This window comes from Cannabis sativa, chromosome 5, assembly GCF_029168945.1.
Source record: "Cannabis sativa cultivar Pink pepper isolate KNU-18-1 chromosome 5, ASM2916894v1, whole genome shotgun sequence".
NCBI lineage: Eukaryota > Viridiplantae > Streptophyta > Magnoliopsida > Rosales > Cannabaceae > Cannabis > Cannabis sativa.
This window is the reverse complement of record NC_083605.1, coordinates 75,137,709-75,149,093: the sequence shown is the minus strand read 5'-3', so window position 1 is coordinate 75,149,093 and position 11,385 is coordinate 75,137,709. Positions and strand designations below refer to the sequence as shown.

General features: G+C 29.4%; 1 protein-coding gene across 1 annotated transcript; it reads left to right on the top strand.

Moving 5' to 3' along the window:
* The first annotated feature begins 1,667 nt into the window (after positions 1 to 1,667).
* LOC115715699 (long chain acyl-CoA synthetase 4) lies at positions 1,668 to 8,035 on the top strand. Its single transcript, XM_030644363.2, has 19 exons — positions 1,668 to 2,083; positions 2,733 to 2,796; positions 2,870 to 2,959; positions 3,058 to 3,114; positions 3,473 to 3,521; positions 3,642 to 3,718; positions 3,901 to 3,940; positions 4,030 to 4,124; positions 4,301 to 4,468; positions 4,576 to 4,686; positions 4,765 to 4,852; positions 5,081 to 5,147; positions 5,353 to 5,428; positions 5,525 to 5,642; positions 5,756 to 6,001; positions 6,082 to 6,221; positions 6,754 to 6,936; positions 7,026 to 7,145; positions 7,823 to 8,035. Exons 1-19 carry the CDS (start codon positions 1,932 to 1,934, stop codon positions 7,868 to 7,870), a joined length of 1,989 nt encoding a protein of 662 aa, XP_030500223.2. The 5' UTR covers positions 1,668 to 1,931; the 3' UTR covers positions 7,871 to 8,035.
* Positions 8,036 to 11,385: the final 3,350 nt, after the last annotated feature.

Genomic DNA, 11,385 nt, shown 5'->3' with positions numbered 1-11,385 from the left:
AATATAAATATATATATATATATATATTATATTAGTGTTAGTTTCACCCTTCACTTATTTTCATAATACATTTTTTTTTTATCTTTTGAAATTCATAATATATAATTTATTTTAATGCCGGCTTATTTTATAATAACACAAATAATTTTTTGTTTTTATTTTTGTCACATTATATTGATTATTTTCTGTGATAAGAGAGAATTTGCTTTTGAATAATTATTTTAATATTATTAGTTAAGATTAATGTTTTTTTTTAATTTATTAATTGTTACTCTCTCAGTATATTCTACTATTTTGTCATTGGATACTCTTATCACCCAACACAATTAAAAAAACGAATTTTAAATTAAAAGTTTATAAAAAATAATTATATATGTAATAATGTTGTATAGCCTAAGAATATTCTTTCTATTTATTAGTTGATGAAAAATACCTGAAAAAATAGTCTTAAATTTAGAAATAAAATATATTTATAACAACTTCGATTTTTGTTCGAGATTTATAACAAAATAAAAGTAAAAATTATAATTTTGTTAGTAAAATTGAATGATTTTTTTATAAAAAAAATATTTGTTCATGTATTATTTTATTTATTTATTTATTTTAAAATAATTTTGTGTATTATCTGTAGCCAATAAGTATGAACATTATTTTCATTATTTTTTTTAACCTTCAAAAATAAAAATTGCTGAAAAAAAGTTATTTTAAGTAGTTGAAAGGATTAACTAAACCAAACTGATCAAATTATCGATAGGGTTACTAATTTTTTTATTATTAGGTGAGTTGCATTTAAAATTTAACAACCTAATATTTACATTAAATTAAAATTCAAATCTCTATATTCTATATACTATTTAAAATTTAAAAAAAAAAATGAAAAAAAAAAAATTGAAGAAAATATCAAAATAACAAAATACCTTATTACCTAAAATTTAATTGGACGGTAGAGAAAGCAAAGAGTGAAAATAATGCCAAATATATTCTAGAAATTAATTAAATCAAAATTAATTAATATCATTAATAGCATAGCCTCCATACATAACCCAATGTCAGCTCCTCCATTCTCTCTCTACAACTATATTATTAATTAGTAACCACTCGGGGCTAGCTCAAGTGGCCATAAGTGGGTGTGTGAGTGTTGGAGGTCCTGGGTTCGAGTCCCAAGTAAAACATGATGTAATATATAAACGCTTGAATAAAAAAAAAATTATATTATTAATTAATAATGTTAGTATTTATTGAAAAATTCTACCCTCTACATTCTTGAGTCTACCAATATACCTATATCAATTTTAATATTTCAGAATATTTTTTAGTCTAAATTTTTTTTATGCTAGTTAATTATGTGAGATATTTTGTAAAATTTTAAAAAATTTAACACATCAAAAATAGATTTAAACAATCTATTTCACGCATATAAAATAAAAGAGTCTCGCTTACAATAGACTATTTGAATACTATTTTCATCGTGTTAAATATTTTTAAATTTTTCAAATATTTTAAATAACTAAATCTACAACATAAATAATAATAAAAAAATAGACTACCTTTTTTTCTTTTCAAATATTGAAATAGATTAAAAGGATGCATTATAGAATTTTTCAATATTTTATTTACATTAATGAAAAATTAAATTAATATTTATTTATTTTTATTTTATGAGGTTTCGTCTTCAAGTCAAATCCAGCTCCGCCATGTATTTAAACTGATTCTTCAAAAAAAAAAAAAAAAAAAAAAAATCTTGGAGTGTATATATAGATATATATATATATATACATTTCTCCATTTTTGGCCACCCAAACTACCTAAATTGAATTCGTCGTGTTCGTCTTTCTCCGCCATAAATAACAATTGATTTCCTTCGTTCTTTCAAGTTTTTGTCAACTGAGTACTGAGATCCAGTCTGAGTCGACACTTGTAGAGGTTCGAAAATGGCGCAGAAGAAGTTTATTTTTGAGGTTGAAAAGGCTAAGGAAGCTAAGGATGGAAGGCCTTCCATGGGACCTGTTTATCGAAGTATGTACGCCAAGGATGGCTTTCCTCCTCCGATTGATGGATTGGATTGTTGTTGGGATGTGTTTAGGTACTTTTTTGTGATTATAATTTTTGTTTTTTTGGTAATTTGGGTTTTGTGGTTGTTTTTGGATCGTAATTTGAGTTTGTGCTTTGGTGTTAAGCTAATGGTGTGTTACTGTTTATTTGGTTAGTTAAGGTCGTTATGGGTTTTGATCTAAGTTAAGGAAACTTTGTTATGAAAACCTTGTTTATGCTTTGATTATAATGCTTTATTTAGCTATTGGAACTTAATTTTACATTTTGTATAGTGCACAGTGCAAAATGGGGGTTTGGGTTTGTATTTTCGGATTGAATTGTCTAACCCGTTTATTTAACGGGTTGTGTTTGGGTTGATACGACTAACACGAAACTAAACTGATCCATATGACTTATTTAAAGTTAATTTAGGATTTTAAGAGATCATAAACATGTTGAATAATGAATATGTCATATAAATATGTTAAAAAAGTTCATTATTATATTAATGGATTGAAGTGTTTAAACAATATCTATTTATAAAAGATTGGTTATGCTTGAAACATATTGCTTTATTTAGGTATTGGAGCTTGATTGTACAAGGATTGAGATTGATTATATAACTGAAAAGTAAAGTAATTTGGTTATGAACTTTGCTCTTTGATTAGTCATGTTAATTTTCACTATTGATTGTTGTATAGGCTTTCTGTGGAGAGAAATCCTGGAAACAAAATGCTTGGTCGCCGGGAGGTTGTGGATGGGAAGGTATTTTTTATTTATCCATAAAATTCTATGCATTTTTTTTCATTGTGAAGCTAATGTGGTCTTTTCTTTGTAGGCTGGAAAGTATGTTTGGCAAACTTATAAGGAGGTTTATGATTGTGTGATAAAACTTGGAAATGCCATGCGCAGTTGTGGTTTCGGAGAAGTAAGTTTTTGATTTTTCTTAATATATGTATGTGAAAGGGAAAATTTGTTGTTCAAGTTTGTTGAACACACTAAAAATCTGTTCCTTCTTCATTGCAGGGAGACAAATGTGGTATCTATGGTGCCAATTGTTCTGAATGGATTATGAGCATGCAGGTACATTCTTCTTTATCCGATCAATTGCCTTTCGTTTACTTTCTTTTGGTCACTGATCGTGGCGAGTCAAATTAAACAAGCATGAAGAGAACCTCTATCTCATGTGTAGTTTTGCTGATAGTCTGTTTCTCACACAATGTTACCATTATAAAATATCCTGAAGATATTGAAGTTAATGATTCTTCTATGTTTTTGAATGCCTATTGTTTTTCTGAACAAACTTCTTATTAGTGTAGGGAATTGATAATATTTTACATGATTTTCTGTGAAACATATTATAGATACAACTACAATACTTGCATGTTTATCCATGTTTCTAGGTGTACTTTTGCCTTACATAACTGCAATACTAATGCAGGCTTGCAATGCTCATGGACTCTATTGTGTTCCGTTGTATGACACCTTAGGTATGCTTTTCTCTTCTTTAGCACTTACCCAGCCAATGTCAAATGCAACTAAGGTTCCTTGACTGTTTATTTCGAATGTCATTTTGTATTTTTTTTATCTAACTTGTGAGCATTTTGTAGGTGCTAATGCAATTGAGTTTGTCATAAAACATGCCGAGGTTACAATTGCTTTTGCAGAAGAGAAAAAGCTTCCTGAGGTACACTTGTTGAAATATTTATACTAGACCCAACTAAAAGTATTAATGAAGATATGCTTATTTAGGAACTGATGAACACAATTGCTTCATAAATGGAAGCAATTCGAGAGTTAAATCCTAAAACAGCTTTTGGTTGCCATTTCAAATTGTCTCATGCATATATTTGTTTTCCCCCTTTTCAGCTGTTGAAAACACTTCCTAACACCACAGACTATTTAAAAAGTAAGTCATATGCATTTTCTAGATTCCTTTTTCTATGAATCTTTGTGTAAGAAAGTGCCAAGTAACATTACTTATGTCTCTTGTTGTAGCACTTGTGAGCTTTGGGAAGGTCACACCGGAACAAAGGGAATCTGTTGAAAAGTTTGGATTGAAGATCTATTCCTGGGAAGAGTTCTTGCAATTGGTAGGCTATTTTATTTTGCTTACCCATTTTTCATGTATAGTTAGTACTTACTACTAATGATTGATAAAACAATTATGTTAGAAAAATGGAAGAAAGAACTCTTTTGAGCTTGCTGCATGTTATGAATATAGTAGGAATCAAGATTATTGATCCATTTTTTTATCGGTTTCTAACAGGGTGATTGTAAAGATTTCGATCTTCCAGTGAAAAAGAAAACTGATATATGCACTATAATGTATACTAGTGGAACTACTGGTGACCCAAAAGGAGTACTGATATCCAATGAGAGCATCATTTCTCTTTTGGCTGGGGTGAGGCGATTGCTTGAGAGTGTAAATGAAAAGGTAGGTCCACATTTTTGGCTGGAAAAAATGGTAAAATGATTATGATAACACCACTTTGTTTTGAATTATACTGATTTTCTTTTTTCAATCTATTTTTTTCTTCATAGTTGACCGAGAAAGATGTATTTCTTTCATATCTTCCCCTTGCACATATCTTCGATCGGGTGATTGAGGAGTTATTTATTTTGCATGGTGCCTCAATCGGGTTCTGGCGTGGCGTAAGTGCCCTAACTCATAACTTGTCTCTAACCAAATAGAACTTAAATCTAGTAGTTGATCATCTGTTATATTATCAGGATGTCAAATTATTACTTGAAGACATTGGGGAGCTAAAACCAACTATTTTCTGTGCCGTTCCCCGTGTGCTGGATAGAGTCTATGCTGGTAATCATCCTCATAATTGATGTACTTATGATTTTTACTTTTTCAATCTTTGATGGGTCTAAACTTTGGCAATCTTGGTGGAAGTGTTTTACTATTGCTTCATGCATAATTTGTTGCAACAAAGCACTGATAGAAATTTATGTATATTCAATGCCGTTTCGTTATGAAACCTCTGATTTAGATTTCCAACTTCATTTGTTGTATTCAAATTACTGTCCAAATTTCCAGGTTTGACGCAGAAGATTTCTGCTGGGGGATTCTTAAAGAAGACTCTCTTCAATTTCGCATACTCACGGTAAGTGCAGTGTTCCGAAATTTCCTTGCAAAGAAATGATTAATATGTTTCACAGTAAGGGGTTCATTCTTAGAACAAAATTATTTAAATTTAGAAAAAAAGAAAAAAAAAAAGGAAGAAGCATACTTCTACTTTATTGTTGTTTCTAGCATAAAGCTTTCATTTTTCTTATGAGTTCTTGATCATTTTTGCTTAATTGCTGCAGCAAGTATAATAACATGCGAAAGGGGCTTAAACACGGGGACGCAGCTCCATTATGTGACAAAATTGTATTTAGTAAGGTGAAGGAGATACTTTTCGTTTCTCAACTGTAATTCGCTTGATAGAAATCTTTACAACCAATTCCTAAAACTTGTTAGTTTTACTGATGCTTTCAGGTGAAGCAAGGTTTGGGAGGTAATGTGCGGCTTATTCTGTCTGGAGCTGCGCCTCTAGCTCCTCATGTTGAAGCTTACTTACGAGTTGTGACATGTGCTCATGTTTTGCAAGGATATGGTATCATATCTTTTGAACATTCTGTGTTTTTCCTTTGGCCTATCTTGAACATAGTTTCCTCTATACATGTTAGTACTCAAAGAAGAGTCACATATCGGTGTCAATCTGTGCAGGGCTAACTGAAACTTGTGCGGGGACATTTGTCTCGATACCAAATGAACTACCAATGCTCGGTACAGTTGGTCCTCCAGTACCCAATGTTGATGTATGTCTGGAATCAGTTCCGGAAATGGGATATGATGCCCTTGCAGAAGTACCGCGTGGAGAAGTATGTGTGAAGGGAAGCACCTTATTCTCTGGGTACTACAAACGTGAAGACTTAACCAAGGAGGTCATGATTGATGGGTGGTTCCATACAGGTTTTTCCCATCTTTTAATTCTTAATGAAACATGGCTTAAAATCCTTGTTCAATTTGTCTCATATGCATCTTTGCATTAGGTGATGTTGGTGAGTGGCAAGCAGATGGAAGCTTGAAAATCATTGACCGTAAGAAAAATATTTTCAAACTTTCTCAAGGAGAATATGTGGCAGTTGAGAACTTAGAGAACATTTATGGTCTTGTTTCTGACATTGACTCAGTAAGTTTATCTTAAATTTTCTTTGTTATTTCCTTTGATACACTCAGATGCACTAATAATGATTAGAGATGCTTAGGTAGTAAAATTAGGAGTCTGAACTACCTTGTAACCTTTTATTGTGACAGACATGTACATTTTCACTCTCCTCTTTACCCATAATGTAGTAGAAAATATGGTTTTCTCGAGCTTTCACATTAGGCTAGTTAGAATTTTTACCTCCGAAGTTTGACATGTCGTTAGAAAATTCCTCCCAAACCATTGAAATTGTTTGATCAAGAATTTCCGTCTAATTCCGTTCAATTTTACTTACGGACGCCGAACATGCGATCGTCCATATACCAAATCGTGCTCCCTGAACTTCCGTCCATGTGAAGTGCTCATTTTAGAGGGTACAATTTGGTACATGTCAAAATTCGAGGAATAAAATCCTAATTAGCTTTCACATTATTCTTATTTTTCACTGAATGGATCTGTGTTTTAGCTGGATGTTGACATTAGTTTAACTTCTCATTCTTCGTTTTGTTAATGCCAGATATGGGTTTACGGGAACAGCTTCGAGTCCTTCCTCGTTGCTGTGATTAACCCGAACCAGCAAGCACTTGAACGTTGGGCCGGAGAGAATAATATATCTGGTGACTTCAAGTCCATTTGTGAAAATCCAAGAGCAAAGGAATACATCTTGGGAGAGCTCAATAAGATTGGCAAAGAGAAAAAGGTTCACATTCTATTTTAGTCTCAAACTTATTGTCATTTGTTGTCACTTAGGGAGCTTTTCCTAATATTAGATGTTTGTTTGTTTTGCAGTTGAAAGGTTTTGAGTTCATAAGAGCTGTTCACCTTGACCCAGAGGCATTTGACATAGAACGTGACCTTATTACTCCAACATATAAGAAAAAGAGACCCCAGTTGCTCAAATACTACCAGGTAAATCGAAATTCTCTTTCGAAAATCGAGGCTCATTTTTTAACGTTGCTCGTGATAAAGGACCGAACCTAGGTTAAGACGGGCTATGCGTGGCTGCCAGCGCCTAGGGTTCACCTAATCCAAATATATATATATTTTTTAAATACATATTCTTTAGTAGTTTTTAAAAATTCTCTTTGCCCTTTTTATGTGGCAAATGTAAATTGACCTGTCATTCAAACAATATCAAAATTAAAATTTGATTGTAGTGTTAAGAAGAAAAATGAGATTAGCCAATCTAAACTATTTTTTAATGTGGCCCGTAATAAAGGCTAGAATTAAGGCGAGTTAGACTTGTGCATAGGTTCATCCAGTTCAAAAATATTTTATTTTTTAAAATATACATATTTTTTTGGGTAAGTCGAAAAATACCCTTTTTATTAATCAATTAATCAAATTTGCCTCTAATTTTATATTTATTTGAAACATACCTCTTTACCTGACATTAGAGAGTCAGAGGACAATATAAAAAGAGTATAAAGTGTAATTTCCTCTATTTTTTTTAGTAGTTTTAAAAAATATCAAATATCCTTTTGAACGAAGGGCTGATAATCTTGGTGATTTTGGGCTGTTTTGGTTAGATTTTAGTAATAAAAATATTAATAAGTGGATTTGATTTTGTTTGTTTCTTTGTGCAGAGTGTTATTGATAACATGTACAAGGAAGGAAACAAGCCCAGGACCTGAAAGATATAATAGACATTTAGAGCTTCACTTTCTAATATTTCTTCACACACTTCCCATTTTCATCTCTCTCTCTCTTACTTATTACACTTTATAAATAATTAACAAGGTTTACTGTGTTGTAAATGACATTTTAATATTTTCATAGTCTTAATGTTTCAATTCTTAGATGATGTTTGATTGGAAAAAAAATAAAAATATTAGAGTAGAAATGTGAATAAGAATGAAATAAAATCAAATTTGAAACCCATAAAAAATTATAATTTTTTTTCTTATTTTACATTAGAATGGTCATTCTTTCTATTTTAAATTGAATAGTCATTTCACTAAAATGATAAAAAAGTTGTTAGTACTTTAAAAATGCAATTAAATAAAAAAATGGAATAATTTTTTTTTTTGTTTTATTCATTACCTCTAACCAAATTTTATATTAAATGTATGTTACTTTCTTTAGTACATTTTTTTTTATATGTTTTGTCATCTTTTTTAATGTGTTTTTCTTAGCTTCTGAAAACTATGGGAAAATATTAACCAAACAACTATTGTTTTGTTTCAACAAAACATAAAAGAATAATTTTTGTTTTTTGAATAAGAACAATTATATGCACTTTGCCAATATTACTAATAAGAAAATGATAATGAATGCATAGTAATAACGAATTTCTTAGGACAATATATGATATACCCATGCAAACCAAATTCATAAACTTAGAAATACATGAGATATTGGGCCTAATGAGATACAAAAATCTACATCATATTAAGAAGAGAAATTTACATAAACTATTCTTTTTGGTAAATTTGGTACATATTTACGTTTTTTTTTTAAATATTTTTACGGTATTTATAAAAATAATACTAAAACAACAATAAAATTACATAAAAATAACATAAAAAAAATATATAAATATAAAAAAACTAATAACAAAATAACAAAGAGTATAATATAAAAATATATTAAAAATCCGTATTTAATGTTAACAAAATCTTAAAACTGTAAAAATATTTAAAATTTTGTATAATCACATTTTTATAAATTTTATTTTTTATTTTTTAATCCCTATTAAGAATTACAAGACCTTGTTATTACTATTTTTTTATTATTAAAATGTCTCATTGTCTATGGGAAATTTGACTAATGATGCATTATTATGAAATGTCTAGTTGTCCATGGGAAATGTCTAATTGTCTTGTTGATATCAGACCTATCGAGCGTTATATCGGACTCATCGTGTCACAATATAAAACTTAAAATTATGAAGATCATTGGGCCCACTATTGGGCCCTATATCAGACCTATCGGACTATCTTCTTCAACCTTCAATCCCTTTAACATTAATCTACCATCGGATTTTATATCAGGCTTACATCGGACATGCATCGGGTCAGGCGAAAATCACAGATTCCTGTCCAAAATACAGACCTGAGCCTTAAAACTTCAAAAATCACATATTCTCCACGAAAAACCACTAAAAACACAGACCTAAACCCTAAATCATAAAAAATAAAACGATTACAATTAATGTCAGCATTGGGTGGTGTGGTCGCGGTAGTCCATGAGTCGTGTGGGTGATGTGGTCGCGAGGTTGAGGTGGTCCGTGAGTCGTGGGTCGTGTGGGTGGGTGGGTGGTCCGATTGTGTGCTCTTTTGTGTGCGTGTTAACAGAGAGAGAGGGGGATAGAATGGGGTTTTAAGAAAAAGAAAATAACCTATTCTACTAATAATGAATAACTTAAGTTTAAGAAAATAATTTTGACCCAATAAATAATAAATATATAATTAGTCAAATTTGCCTTGTCTATATACATTAGATTATATAACCTGAGATTTGATTCCAGAACCCTTCTACCCCAATACCCTCTATTTCACATATATGAGAAGGGTTAGTTTTGAAATTGATCACCAAGAGTCTTAACCTCCACCATTAAAATTAAGTAATAATTATTCTGATTTTGAAATGTATTTATAAGAGTATTAATCTTTCATATTACACACGAGTAAAATGAGATAATTTACATATATTATTATTATTATTATTATTATTATTATTATTATTTTGCTTGAGAAATAAAGTGCAGACTATACCCTATCCACCCACTAGTGTTGCAAAATCCAAGGATTTTATTTTGTATATATATATACAAACTTACAAACCGGCCAATTTCTGCAGCGCCTAATATGTACAAATTTAGTTCTAATAGATAATTAATAGTATAATTTTTATTATAAAAAACTGCAACACATATCTATTAAATTAATATGGTTTATTTATTAATTGAAGGCTATCAAAAATAAACAAATAAAATAAAATAAAACGGTTTGTATATTTGAGCTTCCTTACAAAGAAATAAAAGGTCTACTAAAGTCCTAAAATGTTTCATATTTATAGGATTGCAATTTTCAATTTTTCAAGAATGTCTTTCTCATGTTAATCTTAAGTTTAAAAACCATAATTTATAGATTGGTTAAGCACATGATCTATTGATTAAATAATATGAAGTTTCTTAAGTACACTCCTTCAAAAGATGTTTTGGTAAAATGCTCTATGTTTATGAAATTTTTGTTTTTTGAATAAGAATAATTATATGCACTTTGCCAATATTAATTACTAATAAGAAAATGAATGCATAATAATAAAGAATTTCATAGAACAATATATGATATACCCATGCACAAACCAAATTCATAAACATACAAAGACATGAGATATTGGGCATAATGAGATACAAAAATCTACATCATATTAAGGATGGAAATTTACATAAACTACTCTTTTTTTGGTAAATTTACATTTAGGTTATTTTTTTTATTTTTTTTTTATATTTTTATGGTTTATAAAAATAACACCAAAACAACAATAAAATTACATAAAAATAACATTCAAATAACATCAAAATAATATATAAAGAACGAAAAACTAATAACAAAATAACAAGAATATAATATAAAAATATATTAAAATACCGTATTTTATGTAAATAAAATTTTAAAATTATAAAAATATTTAAAATTTCATAAAATTATGTAATAATTATTCTCAAATTTGAAATGATTTATAAGAGTATTAATCTTTCATATTACACACGAGTAAAATGAGATCAGTTACATATATTATTATTTATTTTGCTTGAGAAATAAAGTGCATACTATACCCTATCCACTCACTAGTGTTGCAAAATCCAAGGATTTGATTTTGTATATACAAACTTACAAACCGGCCAATTTCTTCTGCAGCGCCTAATATGTACAAATTTTGTTTTAATAGATAATTAATAGTATAATTTTTTATTATAAAAAAATGCAACACATCTATTAAATTAATATGGTTTATTTAATTGAAGGCTATCTCAAAAATAAATAAATAAAATAAAATAAAACGGTTTGTATATTAATTGAGCTTCCTTACAAAGAAAGAAAAGGTCTACTATATATGATCTAATGTACATCAACATTGCAAGTCCTAAAATGTTTCATATTTATAGGATTGCAATTTTCAATTTTTCAAGAATGTCTTTCTC